General features: G+C 41.1%; 1 protein-coding gene and 1 pseudogene across 1 annotated transcript; both read right to left on the bottom strand.

The window, feature by feature from the left end:
• Positions 1–12358: 12358 nt before the first annotated feature.
• Positions 12359–12872, bottom strand: LOC121444687 (annotated as a pseudogene).
• A 4893-nt stretch (positions 12873–17765) lies between these two features.
• LOC121444672 (putative protein FAM47D) lies at positions 17766–18953 on the bottom strand. The gene has a single exon (XM_041646577.1). The coding sequence runs from the start codon at positions 18951–18953 to the stop codon at positions 17766–17768; it is 1188 nt and encodes a 395-aa protein (XP_041502511.1).
• Positions 18954–19156: the final 203 nt, after the last annotated feature.

The following is a 19156-nucleotide window of genomic DNA, read 5'->3' as shown; positions in this document are numbered from 1 at the left end:
TAACCCAGACCCAGACAGACAATTATCACCTGTACTCACTCATGAGTGGGTTTTAAACACAAAGCAAAGAAAACCAGCCCACAAATCACAATCCCTGAGAACCTAGACAACAATGAGGACCCTAAGAGTCCTCATACATAGATCTCATCTACATAAGAAGTAGAAAACCACAAGATCTCCTGAGAAAATTGGGAGCATGGGTATCTTGGGAGAGAGTTGAAGGGAGGAAATAGGCAAGGAAGGAGCAGAAAAATATGTAAAGCTCAATAAAAATCAATAAAAAAGGAAAAAAAGAGAAAAGGTAGTGGTCTGGTGTTTTTAGAGGAGAGATATCATCAGAGGTGAAGAGGGGGTGTGGGGAAATGGTCACAGGTCTGCAGAGTGTGAAGTTTAGAGTTATGTTTGTGAGGAAGGTTGCTGCCACAAGGGATTGGTGCAAATTATCACAAAGGAATCACAGATTTGTACTGAGGTACTCATCAGTGTAGTACTGTCGATGTGGGAAGTCTCATGGCGTTATGTAGGATGGCTATCCACAAGGTGGGATTAAAGGAGAGGTTCCCAAGCTTGGAGACTTCTGAGTTTGAGTTTGGCTCTGATTGTGTTATTGTCTCATTTATAACATTGACTATAGTGGACAGATTCTTCTTAAGAGATCTAAAGTTAAAAATATTCTATCTACGGTAGGAGGCCCAAATCCACAAAAGTAAGTAGAGGCACCTCCGTGAACTAGCCTCAGGCCCGTTTGTCATCTCAGGTGTCTTGGGTGGTCACGATGGCTATGCTCCTTTAAGGGTCAGGTTTTACTTGTTGGGGCTATATCCCATAGCCCGGGGAAGAATAATATATCTATATCTATAACCAGAAATGAGCAACCTCCCTATGTGATCTCAGCTTTGACATTTTGGTTTGTTTGTTCTTGGAGAAAGAAAATATATTTAAACGTAGCATGGAGGGAATGGGTCAGAGTAGAGCCACAGTCAACTGAGCAGGCAGCATGGAGATAAAACGTAACGTGGCTGTCTGAAATACATCCTGAATAAAGACAGAAGGTAAAGTTAAGGAGCTTAGGGGAATCTTTATCTGGCCATATATTTCAGGTTTCCAGGCATGTATCATATTCCTAGTTGATAAGAGGGTGTAAAGGATCCCAAGACCAGAAGAAGGAAAGAGCACATCATCAAAAATAAGCAGTAGATGGTAGGCAAGAGAGTTCAATCTTTTTCAGACCTCTGGATCAAAAGAAGTACTTTTTAGGCAAGTGGTATGGAGCTCATTTCAATTTATGACAGATGGATCCAAGTTCTAACTCCCCAAAGTCAGGTTGTTATGATCCAGTGTGGCCCCCACAGTATGGGCTGAAGTCTTATGGATGATAAGCTTTCAAAGAAACCTGATATCCTGGCAAAAAAATTTTGGGTAATAGAATTAGTAGAGGGATAATGGAGGACACATTCAGCATAATCCCAGAAAATTGTCTTTAGACAGTGAGAGAAGGTAAGCAGTCTTGAAGTGGGGCTGTTTCCAGAGGAGGGAAAGTTTCCAAAAGAAAAAGCCAGCAGTGATATTAACTCAAATGTTTTGAAAGAAGAAGGGGGCTTGGGGCATGGCCTGAATGAGAGTTAGAGCTAGAAGGAAGGAGGAGGCTGAGTAAATGGTGAACTTCAAAAGACAGTTCTGATACGTGAGACTTAATAAGTCCTTCTGCCTTTTTTTGACCTTTTCCAAGGATTGGGGCCAATAGGGAAGGTGCCATTGTATGTCAAAAAACCCTTGAAACAAACTGAGTGATTTCACAGATGAATTCTGAACAATTATGTAATTTTCTAGACCTAGAAAGTCCAAAATATCATTCTTGAAGTGAGAACAGAACACTTATGCCCCTTCAGCCATTTTAAGTAAAGATTCTACCCTTCTAAAAACAAAGAATCTACTATGGTAAGAAAATATCCAGGTTTCTTTTATAAAGATGTTTCTATGTAAAATCTGTCTGCCAGTACTCTCCTAAAAGCAATACCAAAATTAGTTATGTTGTAGGAAGGGGGTATTGCAAGGCCCATTGTTGGGAGGTTTGAGTTCTGGAGAAGGACAAAAAGGCTAGGAAAAAGAAAACTTGGAAGAACTAGGTAGGAGGTCGAGACCCATACTGTAAAGATTTGTGAATAGCCATCAAAAATGGTTTTGCCTAAGCATCAGGGAAACAATACCAGTCTTGCATAAGAAGCCAGCCTTGGGGACCCACAATCACTCCTATAGTTTGCTTTGGATTTCAGGATAGGGATGAGTCAAGAGGAGAATCAAGGAAGGAAAGTAAGACTGTTGACAGACTTCCTTAGCAGTCTTATTAGCAAAGTCTTTTCCCAAAGTAATACGATTGGTAGGGGCCTTGTGACTTCAAATGGAAATAATTTTCACTTTGTTGTGAAGATAAGAGACTTCTAGCAGCCTTAGTATATAGAGATATATTGGCAACAGATGTACCCTTGGTGATAAGAAAGCTACTACCCCGCCAAAAGGTGGCATGGTGGTGAAGAATGTGGAATACATATTTAGAATCTGTGTCCATATTGGTGGTTTTGTCTTGTGCTAAGGTGAGGGCTCCAGTAAGGTTTATGAGCACCGTCTTCTGAGAAGTAGCACATGCTGGTAAAATGAGAGACTCTACAACCTGGCAGATGAGACTATGTGACAGCCCACTTGGCAGAAGACAATAGAGCTGAGAAGTAAGTGTCTATCTATGAACCAAGTATAGTCAAGAAATGACAGAAAGGAAATGGAAAGATGTAGATTTTTTTAGGTAAGGGTTTCAAGTGATTCTAAGCAAGAGTGAAGGAAGATAGTAGCCTCATTTAGGAGTATATAACAGTGTTGAGAGCTGGGCAGGAGTCAAGTGAGATATTGGGATTTTATAGAAAGGCTATGTGGAAAAGTTAAAGCTTAAAATGTGACAACATAGAGAAACTCTTATGTTGATAGGAGACTTTAATCCATTGTGATGAGAGGACATAGACAGAGCCATCAAAGTTGAACATAGAGGTCGCCTGGATGCATAAGGAGGCATCTACTAGTGCCCAGAGGCAAAGTTGCCATTCCCCAGCTATTGTGTCTAGGAACATGTCCCCAAATCTCACAATTCCACATTTTCCAGAGGTATAAAGGAAAAAGGGTTGGTGACATTCCGAGAAAGTCAGAGGAGGAGACTGTAAGAGTGAATCTCGGAGATGAGAGAAAGAAGGTGTGACAGACTTAGAATGAACTATAGGCACACTTATGGGGCTGCTTCACACAAGGAATGAGCAAGAGGTCAAAGTTGAAAATCCAGGTTCTAAGGTACCCCATCAGGCTCAAAAAGGAGAGAATCTCTTTCTTGTTGATTAGAGGTGTGAGGAACCAGAGGTACTGAATATGATGAAGAGAGAATGGGACTTTTAGTGAGTAACAGGAATCCTAGACACTTTACTTGAAGTACAGAAGTTTGAGATTTGTTTCCTAGGAAGTTGCGAAGTATGTTGTTGTGATGGTAAGAGATGTACAGTACAATGTCATCTAATAGTGGGTTAAATGTCTGGGGGATAGGTTGAGAGAAAGGAAGTCAATGGCCAGAGCTTGGCCAAAGAAATGGGGCCTACCTTAGAAGTCCTGAGTTAGGACAGAGCAAGTAAGATAGTTAAGACACTGTTCTGGTGTCAGGGTCCACTCAGGTGAAGGTAAGGAGGCCATGTGAATATAGGTATAAAGGAATGATAAATAAATAACCCTGAGATCTAAAACTGTAAAGTGAGAGGTAGATGAGAGACTCTGAGAATGTAAACTACAGAGGTTACATAATGCAGGTTGTATGGGAAGGTCAAACATGTTAATAATCTTGAGGTTCTGGACTAGGTAGTTGGGGCCATCTGCTTTTAGGACAGACAAGATAGGGGTGCTAGAGGGTGCCAGGGAGGTCTTGAGTGTTTTCTGTGTTTAGGTTTCTATTGTTGGTAAGAGCACCATGACCATGGTAATTCACTATTCTTCATTTTATTGTTTCTTTAAACACATAGTTATCATTTTACATACCAATCCCAGTTTCCACATCCTCCCCTCCTTTCATCCCCCCCACTTCTCTCCTCACCCCACCCCTATCTACTCCTCAGAAAGGGTAAGGTCTCCCACGGGGATTCAACAAAGTCTGGCACATCACTTTGAGGCAGGACAAAGCCCTTCCTGCTGTATCTAGGCTGAACATGGTATCCTGCCATAAAGAATGTACTCCAAAAAGCCAATTTACGCACTAGGAATAAATTCTGGCTCTAGTGCCAGTGGCCCCACAAACAACCCAAGCCACCCAACTATCACCCACATCCAGAAGGCCTAATTTGGTGCTTTGCAGGTTCCCCAGTTGTCAGTCTGGAGTCAGTGAGCACCCACTAGCTCAGTTCAGCAGTTTCTATAGGTTTCTCCATCATGATCTTGACCCCTTTGCTCATATTATTGCTCCTCCCTCTCTTAGACTGTACTCGTATTCTGGAGGCTTGGCCTAGCGCTTAGCTGAGGATTTCTGCATCTGCTTCTGTCAGTTGCTGGATGTAGGTTCTATGATGATAATTAAGGTAGTCATCAATCTGATTAGAGGCAAAGGCCATTTCAGGCACCCTCTCCACCATTGTTTAGGGGCTTAACTGGGGTCGTCCCTGTGGATTCCTGGGATAGTCAATAATGATGACCTTGGCAAATTTTTAAAGGAAAACTTTTAATTAGTGCTGGTTTATAGTTTCGGGGTGTAATTTATTATCATGACAGGACATGGCAGCATGCAGGAAGAAAGGATACTGGATGAGCTGAGTGTCTTACATCTTGATCTGCAGGCAGCAGAAGGAAATACTGTGTCATTCTGGCCAGACGTGAGCATATAAAACCTCATAGTCTACCTTTACTATCAGGGGCTGACTGGGAAAGAAAGTAAGAGTTAAGGATAATCATGCCCCCTTGAGAATTAGGATCTAGGTTGGTGTACTGAAGGAGAGCTTGTGTAAATTGAACTCAATATGATTCCCATTTGTCCTCCAGGTGACCCATCTCAGTTTGTTGAAATTCATCCCATTATGGGGGACATTTTGGAGGCCAGCCAGTAGGTTTAGTCATTTTGTCTCATGACATCTTGGCAGGGGACTTATTCTCAGCATGAATCCAATAATCCCAGTAATTTTATGAATGGGGAACTGTCTTAGCCCCACCTGATAGAAATCATCCTTCCATTGCACACGATCTGCATGGGCCTTCACAGCCATCTATAAACACTTTCTGTTCCTCAGGTGTGAGAGTAGGGGAGAGAATGCCATAGAGGTGGTGCCAAGAGAGGTCTGGGTGAGGTACCTAACTTATCTGATGAAGTTAGAAGGGTCATTAGAGAAGGAGCCCAGAGGATTTTCTATCTGGGAAATGACGGCCATATACAATGAGACATGCTACTTAGGTCTTCCACTTCTGCATGGGAGTGAGTATGATTCACTGAAGGAATGAAGAGTTCACAGAGAGCAGCTGCGACTTGACATTGTGTGGCATGGCTACAGTTCATTGCGAAATCCCGGGAGAGGTTTTTGATGAAGTGCAGTCCAGTGAAAGGAATCCCAGCATTTTGGAAATTCCAGTACCATGGAATGACTCGCAAGAACAGCAACAGGGCTGGAGTAGAGCCAGCTGGAGCCCAGAAGACAAGCTGTATGTGCTGCAGAGGGTGGATCTAGAAAATTATTCAAGTCCTTGCTAGGAGTCCCGAAAATACCAAGTTGCAAGGTAAGGGGGAGTTGTGGGCCAAATAGAGCACATAGAAGGCTGGAGTGGCCAAGTTGATGTCAGAAGCATGAAGGCTAGAAAAGGGGGCAAAATTCAGAAACACTGACCTGGCAAAGCCTGCAAAAGAATATTTCCAGCCTAGATGGTACTAAATAAAAGCAAGAGGTGTTTAGATCTGACTCAATTAGAAAAAAAAGATGATTGGCTTTAGAGATTCACTAAGATGACATAAAATGCCTGATGCCCTCATAATCTCCATTAGGGGATATAGGAGCGATGGCACATGTAGACATGACTGCTGATATGACTAGCTAATCCTCCTCCTCCTCCTCCTCCTCCTCCTCCTCCTCTTCCTCCTCCTCCTCTCTTCCTCCTCCTCCTCTCTTCCTCCTCCTCCTCCTCCTCCTCCTTCTCCTTCTTCTCCTCCACCTTCGGGAACTCATGAGGTTTTGTTTTATAAATTGCATGCTGTAAGGAAATAAATGAGTTCCTGCTTGACTCAACTCCCTGCTGCTTCTTATTGTCTCCTGGACTGGTGGCTGGGAGGCAAGCAGCCCACTTCACCTCTTCCACCAGGGCCAGTTGCTGGAAGCTGGGGTCTACAGAGTGCCCCAACACCACGTGGATCCCAGACATTGAGCACTGAGTTATTTACACAGTTGCAGTTTGGTTTTATTTTGTACAGATTGTGACTTTGCTCTGGTTTTTCCCTCTTGAATTGAGAAAATACTTAACTTACTTACATTTTATAGGAATGCCCATCTGAGAGACTTTGGGTTTTAAAAGACATTGTGAACATTTTAAAGAGACTTTGGACTTTTAAGTGTTTGAACTTTTAAAGACTGTATAATTCTTCTTTTTCCTTTTATTGAAGATACATTATTTTCTTATACACTGTATCCAGATTATCGTTTCCCCTCCCTCCTCTCCTTGCAATTCCTCACCACCTCCCCATTCCCTCCAGCCCAGATTCACTCCCTTTTTCTCTCTCACTAGAAAAGACCACTTTATAAGAGACAAACTCAACATGAAAAAATAATATATAATAAGATGAAGAAAGACTATCATATCAATGTTGCACATGGCAAACCAACAGGAGGAAAAGAGCGCCAAGAACAGGCAGGCACACGAATCAGAGATCTACTTATTCTCATGGTCAGGAGTCCCATAAAATCACAAGATAATAGCTATAATATATAAGCAGGGGATCTGGTTCAGATCCATGTAGGCCCTGTGTTTGCTACTTCAGTCTCTGTGAGCTCATTTGTGTCTTGCTTAGTCGTTTCAAGGGGCCTCGTTCTGGTGTCCTCTATCCTCTATGATGCTTCCAATCATGGTGCCTTCTTCCACTGGATTTTCTGAACTCTGAGGAGAAGGATTTGTTGGAGAACTCCAATTTAGACTTTACCAGCCTTTTTCTTTTGGGCCATCATTCAGTTCCCAAATCATGACACTGTGATTTCTTATTAGTTATGAATGCTCAGCCTAGCTTAGACTCATTTCTGGCTAACTCTTTTAACTTAAAATCACCTGTTTCTCTTTATCTATCTTTTGCCTCAGGCCTCGTTACCTTCATTTCTGTATGGCCTATGCTGTGTCTGCTAGTTGGCTGCTTTTTGGCTGACCCTGGGAATCTCCCACTATAGCTCCCTCATTCTCTCCTCTCTTCTTTTCTCTTCTTTCTCAAGCCTAGGTTTCTCTTCTTACTTATTATCTCTGCCTGCCTGCCCCATCTACCTAGCTACTGGATGGTGAGCTCATTATTAGACCAATCAGGTACCTTCGGCATACAAAGCAAAACATCATTGCATAATTGATACCCACCGTACATTGATAAACAAATGTAATATAAACAAATGTAGCACATCTTTGCCTAGTTAAAGTAATATTCCAGAATATTATTCTCTCTTTCCCTCCCTCCCTCCCTCCCTCCCTCCCTCCCTCCATCCCTCCCTCCCTCCCTCCCTCCATCCCTCCCTCCCTCCATCCCTTCCCCTGTCTCTCTCTCTTTCTCTAAAATTTCTGGCTGTGGGTCTCTACATCAGTTCCCATCTGATGCTGGAGGAAGCCTCTCTGATGATGACTGGATAAGGCACTGATTTATGGGTATAGCAGAATATCATTAGGCATCACTTTCTTGATATTTTACACCAGTTGTGTTTCATTTTACCCTAGGACTCTGGGCTATCTGGTCTCTGGTTCTTTGTTACACAGGCATTGTGAGATACAGATTCCTTCTCATGGAGTGGATCTTAAGTAAAATCAAACATTGGTTGTCTACTCCCACAAGTTTTGTGTCACCATTGTCCTAGCACTTTTCTCAGGCAGGGCAAGTTGGAGGTCAAACGTTTGGAAGCTGGATTGTTGTCCCCATTTCTCTTTTCATAGAGAGCATACAGAGTATCTTTTCACACCAAAGCGACTAGAATTTAGGCATGAAGGCTCCATGTAGTCACCAGCTTTCACTCTTCCTATTCAGTAAGATCTATGGAGATTGTCCCTGTTGATATGACCCAACTGTCAGTTTGCAGAGAACAACCCTATTTGTCTTAGCATCAGCCCGTGTTGTTTGGGGAGTTTGTGAGACCTCCCCCCCCACTGCCCCCACCGCATGGCCAACAACTCTATTGAATACAACCCAATCCCTCTTTTCCAAGCCTTGTATGACTGGACTACAAGAGATGGCCAGTTGAGACTCCATATCCACGTTACTAAGTCCTCATCAGGTTCACCTTCATAGGTTCTAGGAAGTCGCCACTGTACCAGGTTCCTACACCACCACTCTGAAATTTCCCCAATTCCAGCCATCTCTCCCTGAACTCTTTCCCTCCATCCCCCCTTCTGTACTGCTTCTGTCCCCACTCAATGCAGCTCACAAGTAAAATCTATTCTATTTCCCTTCCCAGGGAGATCCCTGCATTCCCCCTAGACCCTCCTCTTTTCCTAACCTCTCTGGAGCTACAGATTGCAGCTTGGTCATAATTTATTTAGTGGCTAATATCCCCTTATAAGTGAATGCATACCATGTTTATCTTTCTGGGTCTGGGTTACCTCACTAAGCATTATTTCTTTTCTAGTTCCATCCATTTACCTGAAAATTTCCTGATGTCATTTTTTTAACAGTTTTGTAATTGTTCATTGTGTAAATATACCACATTTTTTATGCATTCTTCTGTTTAGGGACATCTGTGTTGTTTCCAGTTTCCGCATATATAAATAAAGCAGCAATGAAGATGTTTGAGCATGTGTCTTTGTTGGTGGATGGAATGTCATTGGGGTATATGCACAAGAATGGTACAGCTGAGTCTTGAGGTATATCGATTCCCAACTTTCTCAGGAACCACCTGTGGTTTATCAGGGTGTGCCTACTGTTGTTGAAGTTTGGGAAAAGGCAAAAAGTGGTGGGATGGAAGTTAGAAAGGGAAGATGTGCGGAATCCACAGGAAATAGAAGCAAGGAACAGGAAAACCTGCCAAGAGTGTTCTGATGCAGAGTTTGGGATGAGATTGTGTCAACTGTGGGCTTATTAAAACTTGGAATATTTTGTATGGTGTTTGTATGTGACCCTGTGGATGAACAAGAAAGAGGTTGTGGTTTGATAGTGATTTATGTGTCAAGCTGACAAGGAATCATTGTGCTGATTTATGTTCACTTAGCACAGGCTAGAGTCATCTGAGACGAGGGAATCTCAATTAAGAAAATGACTCCATTAGATCAGGATGTAGGCAACTCTGTAGGGCGGTTTCCTAATTAGTGATTGATACGGAGGGTCCAGCCCATTGTGTGTTAGCACCACCTCCGGGATAGTGGTTTTGTTTCTATAAAAATGCAGACTGAGAAATCATTGAAAATCAAGCCAGTAAGCAGCATTCTTCCATGACCTCTGAATCAGTTGTTGTCTCCAGCTTCTTGTCCTGTTTGAGCTTCTGTCTTGACTTCCTTCTGTGATTAACAGTGATGAGCTAGCATAAGCCAAATAGATCATATTCTCCCAAAGTTGCTTTGGTCAAGGTGTTTTATCATAACAATAGTATTTCTAAGTAAGAACGTGGGGTTTTTTGGTTTTGTTTATTTGAGGAATTCTGAGTTAAAGTTTCTGTTTACCTGTTAAGAACCTGGCCTGGGCTGGATCCAGGATGCCATGTTAGAACACTGTTAGCAGCACTGCCATTTGGAAGCCCACTTTTTGCCATAGCAGTCATTCTCTCATAACCTTCCCTCATACACTCCCAATGTGCTCCTTTTGGTGAAGTTGTCCTTGATTTTCACACCAGCGACAGAACAATGTGTTTCCAAACATGACAATCTGCCTGGACTCCTGTAAACTCAGAAAACCTTGTTCAGTGTTTCAGGCCTCCTGTACTATATTTTAACTTCAATGTGTAAACCAAATACCAAACTTATATCCTATCACCATCACCCTAAACTCAGTTCTTATTACACAATGGAATCAATGTCAGCCTGTAGAACCTACAATATTCCCACTATCCATTCTTTTTTTTATTGAGAAAAGGAAAAAAAAGTATCTGCCTCCTCCCAGCCTCCCATTTCCCTCCCCCTCCTCCCACCCTTCTCCCCCTCCCCCAAACTCCTCCCCCCTCCCTCTCCAGTCCATAGAGCAGTCAGGGTTCCCTGTCCTGTGGAAAGTCCAAGGTCTGCCCCACTCCGTCCATGTCCAGGAAGGTGAACAACCAAACTGGCTAGGCTCCCACAAAGCCAGGACATGAAGTAGGATCAAAACCCGGTGCCATTGTCCTTGGCTTTTCATCAGCCCTCATTGTTCACCATGTTCAGAGAGTCCAGTTTTATCCCATGCTTTTTCAGTCACAGTCCAGCTAGCCTTGGTGAGCTCCCAGGAGATCAGCCCCATTGTGTCTGTGGGTGGGTGCGCCCCTAGTGGTCCTGACTTCCTTGCTCATCTTCTCCCTCTAAGCAGGGAACCCACTATCCATTCTTGAGTAAATTGTGTTGACTTGCCCAAAGTCTACGCTAAATGCATACTTCTCTGCACTCCTGTGGCTTCCACTGCATATTCCCACTATCCATTCTTGAGTAAATTGTGTTGACTTGCCCAAAGTCTACGCTAAATGCATACTTCTCTGCACTCCTGTGGCTTCCACTGCATTTTGACCCATGCTAGTTTCTCAAAAACTCAGACGAGTGTCCTGACTATGGTTAATCGTGGTTGTCAGTGTGAGAAATGCCTGCAAAACACACTAAATTGTTCCCATGGCAGATTTTTATGGAGATGAATAAACTGGGAAGGAAAGGCCCACACTAAAGATGGAAAGAGACAAAAATTAGGCTCAGACTCTGTGAAACAAAAACCCAGAGGAGACAATAAGCAAATATATTTACTGGAGATTTCTGAGGTGGTGCATTTAATTGCCCCAGCATTGGTTGTGGTTCATAAATAGAGATTCTTGTGCCTTTGAATCCTTAATTACAGGTTTCCAGGCCTTCAGCCTCAGGCTAGGGTTGCTTCACTGATTTCTCTTTTCTGGCTTCCAACATTTTGAAATGAGAATCTACAGGGTTCCCCAATTGTGCAACCTGGAGTGGCTGTATCAACAATACCCTGCTTCTAGGCCTTCAATGAAACTATGAAGTGTATACCAAAATTCCGTTAAGTCTGAACTATACTCCCATCTTGAACTTTCTCTAGCCCGCTACTATTTTGATCAGCCAGCTTAGCCCAGTAAGGTTATTTTGATTCCTTTATATTCACTCTCATAAACATGACCTCACCCTAGGGTATTGTGCTGTCTGCCAATAATGGTCACTAATGTGGGGCTTGGGGTAGTGTAGGTATATTAAATTTTAGAAATATATTTGAAAAACATAGATAGAGAATTGTAGTGAAGACACTATGAATAACCGACTTCTCTCCTCTCTAATATGGAAGTGGAGTAACCAAGTTAATCCTCACTGTTACTATCTCTGTATTCTAACCTGACACAGTCAACAAAGTTTTTTTCCCATACCAAGAAATTAAGACATTTACATATTATGTTAAGCTTAAAGTCTTTACAAAACTTTGAAATTCCTTCCCACCTTCCTTTTTTTTTCTCAAATGCTTTGGACAGAACTGATTTATAGTAAGACAAGTACCTTAAGTACCTTATCATTAAGATGAAACACACAGCTCTAGAGTCTATTTTTATAATTTCTGTTTCAAACTATTTCCTTCAGTTCTGTTCCAGGGTGATCAGATGCTAACACTTTTTCAAAACACTGAAACTGGGCCCCAAACCTGAGACACATCCCAGATGAGAGCACTATAAACTCATACATCCATGAAAGATAACAGAAATAGAATATGGTGTTTAAAAGAGCCATAGAGATTGTCTTTACAACCCTTAAAGGTCCAAGCTTCAAGGGGGAGGAAAATGAATCAACCCCTGTTCTTGAAAGATAAGCTATGCAAAAAGAGTGATCTTGAAACTTCATTTTGCTTTGAAACATTAAAGAATTTATTGTAAACACAGAATGAAAACTGGTGAACTTTCTTCAAAATCAGGTCTAACGGCCAGAGAAAGATCCCATGGCAGTGGGAACCTTCCAGTTCAGTCCACCTGAGGCTTTAGGACAGGCTGAGCTCGTCAAAGGGATAGTCAGTGAAGCCGTTCTCTGGGGTCCCCATCTGGCGCAGGTTGGCCAGGTAGCCACTCATCTTGTGAAGAACACGGGCCTGCTCATCCAGACAGTGATGCTCCAGGAAGTAGCAGAGGTCAGCAACATGTTTCTCCTTGGCCAGCTTGTGGAAGTTCAGCAGGCTCTGGTTGATGGTCAAACTCCATGGCCTGGAGGCCCCCCTGCCAACTGCCACGCTCTGGTGTCAAGATGCTCGGGAAGAAAACAAGGCCACCGCGCTTATTCTGCAGGAACATGAACATCTGGGCACTGGCCTTGCAGCTGTGTGACTTGCTCAGGAAGAAACGCTTGAAGTTCCCCAGGGCCACGTCATCACGATCAAAGAACAAGGCCATAGACAAATATACATATGAGGCATGGAGCTGCAGCTGGACATGGTTGTTTACCGCGTCCTCGCAGTTGCTATCAGAGTTCTGACGCACTTGCCAAGAACCTTCAGCCATGGTGGGCTCTCGAACACCACAACAGTATCAGCAGGACCTGTACCTGCTTAGAGGGGCAGAGAGGGTAGGAAGGGAAAGGACCCCTATCCCAGAGTACCTCAGCAGAGAGGAAGAACCTCAGGGGAGCGCAGCAGGTAGGCCTCAGGAGGCTCCTAGGCAGCAGCAGAAATGAGTGTTGGCGCCTGATGATGACATCATTTAAGCGCCAGGGCTTAGAGATGGGAGGGGGCAGGGTGGGGCGGGGCGGGATGGGGTGGGGAGGGGAAGGGCGGGGCTGGGCAGGATGGGGATGGGCTGGGTGGGGCTGGGTGAGACAGGGCAGGGCAGGGTGGGTTGAGGTGGGATGGGGCTGGGCAGGGCGGGGCGGGCCATGAGTGCAAATTTCCATATCAAGGCCATCTCCTGAGCCCTGGCTCACATATACCATATATTTTAAAGGACAGTATAAATCAAAGCCAAAGTTTAAACTATATCCTCTGAATGCTTTATAAAGCAGTTTCTCTGAATATCGTCAAAATGTTATTTCTTTCAACATTCTGCTTTTGGCTTTCTTAGATAAAGTTAGTACCAGAAAGCTTTATTTGAACAATAGTTCTTATTAGTGACCTCAACTAGCATTCACTTGACCCTATGAACACAGGGTTAAAAATCAGGTTAGTCATCAGTGTTCAGTGCCATCAGTAAACCAAGCAACTATGTGATGACCTTCACGTCTACATCAGATTTTTAAATACAAGAATTTTAAGTATTTTATCAGAAGTACAAGCGATAATTGTTTCTTAATGAATGAGGATGGTGAGTGAGAAACAGAAGCTCATGCCATTTCTGTGAGTACTACAATTATTCATGGCGACTCACCTCCATAAAACCTTCCTTTTACTCCCATTTTCATGAAAGTAGGTTTTTGTTGTTTATCATTCGCTATTATTCAGAAGGTGACTGAAATTAGCATTAGGAATGCAGTTTTGTCTTCATTCTTAAGAGCAGCCTCTTAAGAGGAGGCTAATATTGCACTGGATTCATTAATATCACAACTAAAATGAGTATAAAAGTTCATTATGTACATCTATTTTTTTATATTATGTAAAAGTAAATCCATTTGTCTCCTTTAGAGCATTTCTTTTAATTCTGGAAGAGAAATATAATGCTAGGCTTTTTACTTCTGAATTCACCCTGTTTTAAAAATTTTATCAGACAATTTCTGTCATTTATTTATGTGATCTAATGGAAATGTCAATTATTATAGGATTAAAAGTATGGATGATTTTATGAATCAGAAAATAACAGGTGTACTAGAAAAATAACAAAGTTTCAAAATATAGCCTTCAAAGAAGCTGTTTCGAAATTCTTCTATCGATATCTTAAATAGCCTTTTTTTAGGTATAAGGTTTATTTTACAATCATGTACATATTGGCCAATGTCCATGCACATGCAACAGATAGGTTCAAGTGACTTGTGAGGCCATAAGAGTATGTTGGATCCTTTGAAACTGGAGTTATAGATAACTGTGAGTTGTCTTGTGATGGAGGAAGGTCATTGGCTAATAAAGGAACTGCCCTGGCCCATTTTATTGGTTAGGACATAGGTAGGTGGAGTAATCAGCCCAGAACGCTGGGAGGAACAGGAAGTGAGCTCAGAGACTCAACAGCTCTCCTCTGGGGAGCAGACGCCTGAGAGAGACGCCATGCCCCGCTCCCGGGATGAAGCTCCGACCCAGGATGGACTAGGCTAGAATCTCCCCGGTAAGCGCACCTTGGGGTGCTACACACAGATGATTAGAAATGGGCTAAATTAATATGTGAGAATTAGCCTAGAAGAGATTGGGCCAAGCAGTGTTTAAAAGAATACAGTGTCCATGTAATTATTTCGGGCATAAGCTAGCCAGGCATGCGGCCGGGGGTGCTGAGAACGCAGCCTCGCCGCCCTTATTACTACAGTCTTGTGTGGGTGATAAGAACCCAACCAAGGCCTAACACAATAGCACCAAGTTCTCTTAACCACTAATCCATCTTTTTCGCCTCCTGCATTGCTTTCTAAGTTTTTGGACGCCTGTCTTGTGTCTGTAAAAAGACTGTGATTTTGAAGGTTAAGAAATTTATTTTTTGTAATTGGCTTTTTATGTTATGTATGCCATTTCTACTTTCTTTCTTTGGGTTCTTTGCTGTTATTTTGGTTTTTTTTTTCTCAAGTTTTGTTTTTTAAGACCTTCTTCTACTTGTGTCTTTATAAAGCACAGTGTCAAAATGTCCTATTTTAACCTTATAAGGTTCATATTGTATAATATATTATAGTAATAATATAATACATATTAAATCATATTATATTATATTACATTATATTATCACATTGCATCAAGTACCCTAACACCTTCTTTAGGGAATTGGATGCATATCTAATAAAGTTTTGTAATGTTTCTCTGCATCATGTTTTAAAAAATTCAATAGTTGGTGATTCCAACATAGTTTTATTTCATGGAAATAATGTAGTATTCAGTGTACCATGCATCGGTGTGATTTATTTAAAAATGAGTTATTTACATCTCCTGGTCAACATCTAAATATCAAGATCTTTTCTTGAGTTTACTCTGGCCCAACCTTCACTGACTGTCTAGGAAGCCATAATTCCAATTCTGTGGTTATGAGAAATATGTAAAATAGTTGAAGAGATACCTCTATACAAAAATAAGAAGTTGTATTTTATGTAAGAACAAGTTACATGCAAGAAAGCATGGCACAAAGGCATAGTAGGTAAGAATCAAAATATAGAAGGATTTGACAACTAAATGTTTCATAAATTTTACAAGGTAAGCTTTTATGATAGGCGAAACACAAAATAGGCATTTTGCTTATAATTTACTCTTAAAGTCAACATCTTTGTATATACAGTTTATGTTGAGCTACCAATGTTGTATTTTTTGGAAGCATGATGAAAATATATTGTATGTGAAAATATTTTTAAATAAAAAATTCATGTGATGCAATAAAGGAAATTGTCATCTTTTGTTCTCAATTAGGAAAAGAACTTTAGGGGAAGGAGAAAACACTGGCATACATAGAATCACAATGTGTGTACAGTCAAAAGACAAAAGTAGAAAATGTATTTTTTAAATCTGAAGGAATTTCTGGAGAATCTCAGTAACCATCATGCTTTAATACACTCACAGTGTCTCTCTCTCTCTTTTTTTTTTTTTGGTTTTTCGAGACAGGGTTTCTCTGTGGTTTTGGAGCCTGTCCTGGAACTAGCTCTTGTAGACCAGGCTGGTCTCGAACTCACAGAGATCTGCCTGCCTCTGCCTCCCGAGTGCTGGGCTTAAAGGCGTGCGCCACCACCGCCCGGCCCTCACAGTCTCTCTTAATTCCTTCATCAGGCATGTTCTTACTTTACACTTAATAATATTTATGTTCTATTTATAGAACACTATATACTTTTGTAAAAATACCAAAATTGGTTAAAAACTGAAATGCAAGTATTAAACCAAACTTAAACCATAGCATCACTAGTAGATTAAGAAAGGCACATGAAGACAGCTATTTGAAATTCAAATGAAAACTAATTATTAGATATGACACCAAAAGTACATGTGTTCTTTTTCTCTTTGGGTGTCTGCCATCCAACTCCTAAATAAATACACAATAACTTATTTTACTTATTTTATTCCCAGACTTATCTTGACTTGTTTCTGGACAGCTTGTCTAACTTAAATTAGCCAGTCTCTCTTTTTTTATGTTTTGCATCTGTACCTTTTACCTTTCTTTATTCTATATGGATATCTTCTCTTCTTACTCTGTGGTTGATTGTGTGGCTGGGTAGCTGGCCCCTGGCATCCTCCTCTTCTATTCCTTTTCTTGCTCCTCTCCCCTCCTCTTTCAAGCCTAGATCTCTCCTATTTTTTTCTCTGCCTGGCAAGCAAACATATTTCTCTCTTCTGCCTAGCTGTTGGCCATTAAGCACTTTATTAGACCAATTAGGTGCTTTAGAAATCAAAGTAACACAGCTTTACAGCATTAAACAAATGCAGTATAAAATAATACAATACATCTTTGTATCATTAAACAAACATTCCACAGCATAAACAAATGTAATCCCTCTTAAATTAATTTTCTGTAAGAAGTACAGGCTAAAGGCTAAAGAAAAACAAGTAAGTTTGTTCAGCATGACATTTTTTTGTACCTAAGAATCAAAGTAGTAAAAGGCATCAAAGGGGAATGTAATGAATTCCTGCAGGCCTGTTATGAGATAGGGCTTTATTCTTGAAAATATTTAATGTTATCAGCATACTCATGCAATAGAATAACTTAAAATATGTGCTTTTTGAAGCTGTGCTTTACCCACAAAAGGTAAACTTGTACAAGCACTAAAGTGTACTTGACATTAAAAACATTGGAGGAAAATAACCATCTGAGAAGAATAAAGTCTGTGGTGTACACGAAAGGAAAATAGCTTCCTGTCATTTTAGCTATAGAATTTAATATTTATTGATAAAATAATGTCTATAATTATTTCATTAGTATTTAAATTTACAGGGAACTATGCAAGTTTTCTTTCATTGAGTACAATTAAAATATTTTGAGATTCACCCATGTTACAAATGATACCACCGAGTCATTTTATTCAGAGTATTCTTGTTTTTATTTAGTGGTTTTAGGTAGTTTTACAAATGACTTATATAACAATGTCAATGAAGAAATATGGGTAAAAAAGATTCTGATATTGACCTCACACTGTATAAAATATCAAAAATAATGGTCATGGCAAAGCAAAACTTCATTGAGTTTTACAATGTTAGATATTACAGCTATGATTATGGTGCTAATGGGTGGCCACCCAATACAGCTCAAATGCAAAATAAGTGTTTGTCATAGGCAAGTAGGTGGCAATAGGAAAAATTTTACTCAATTTTCTTCCCACTCTTCTTCATCTTCATTATCCTGTTTTCGCATTATCAGTTCATAATTTTTTAATATGCTTGTTATAGGAGTATTAACAGAGTTGTAATTCCATCCTTTCTTCATAAAAAATTTCTTTAGTATGATTGGCATATCATAGCCCTTGTGTACAATGAAATCCTTAAAGGCAATTGTCCCATAGAGATTTTCAAGTACATCTGGTTTGCAAAAGCTTCTACCTTGAACCTCAAGGAAACCCTTATGGTCATTTATAGGCTCTTTACTAGGTAGTGCTTTTAACTGCTTGGGTTTCTGACATGATAACCCATCTTTTAACTTCTCCTTGGTGGATGTACAACAATCATGTGATTTTTGGAGTTTCATCTCAAATATTTTTGCCTCTTTGGAGAATCTGATGACTTTTTCTTTGCTTAACCCTCTGAAGTACTTGAGCTTGGAAGGAAGAGGACACATATTCTTGTCTGAGGATTCCTTACATGTTGGCTGATAAACATTGTCCATGGTAAATTGTTGCACCACATCCAAGTTTTCCAGTGTGTCATCCAATTCATAGATATCATCACCTCCTCTTTGTGTGTATCTATAATTAAGAGAGTCAAGCAAATCTTGATTTGTGGATGTGTTACCGGGAAGAAAATTTCTTTGACATGACTGGAATTTCTCAGGAGTTTCCTGGTTGAAATTTCTGTGAAGGAATTTCCCATGTTTGCTGTTCTTATTTGAGTTCCTTTGATTTTCTAAGTGAGGCGACTTATTCAGATTCCAATCACGTTTTGGAATCTGCAGCAAATTTATGAAGTGGTCTTCAACATCATCTTCCATCTGAGACAAATGATCGAGCTTGTGTTGGTTTCTTCTACTTCCTTGCTGATCCACTGACATTGAATAAATCAGTCCCAAGTCCTGGGGCAGCTTTCTCTGGTTCTTATTGGTGGCATTATTGGGTGCTTCATCAGAAATTCTGGGGAGAAAGGTACCCTGGATTGTTCCTGACAGTATCTCTTCACGTGACTCATAGTCTCTAGTAAAGTCTTTGAGCTTTGCTTGAGAAAACAGCCGGTGATGGCCCTCAATGAAAGGAGGAAATGTCATTTGCTCCTTTTTGTGCTTCAAGACATGCTTGTATCTGGGTACCTGACCAGACTGATTCTCTGGCAGCCTCTGGTCCCCCATGGCATATCTGGCTCTGCGACCACCACTCCAGAATGAGTTCTTGTTTCCCTGAGGATGCTTGGTTGCTAGGAAACTTTACATTCTGCTTTGATGAGCAAGATGGAGTGCCTACGTCCCAGTTCCTCCAATTCTATTCTACACCACATGATCACAATACCCACTACTGATAGACTAGACTTTTAAACCCACCAGAAGTTTAGGAT

The sequence above is a fragment of the Microtus oregoni genome, unplaced genomic scaffold (genome assembly GCF_018167655.1).
Source record: "Microtus oregoni isolate MIOR12 unplaced genomic scaffold, Mior012 000137F_ref0000512, whole genome shotgun sequence".
Lineage (NCBI taxonomy): Eukaryota > Metazoa > Chordata > Mammalia > Rodentia > Cricetidae > Microtus > Microtus oregoni.
This window is presented reverse-complemented; position numbering and strand designations above follow the sequence as displayed.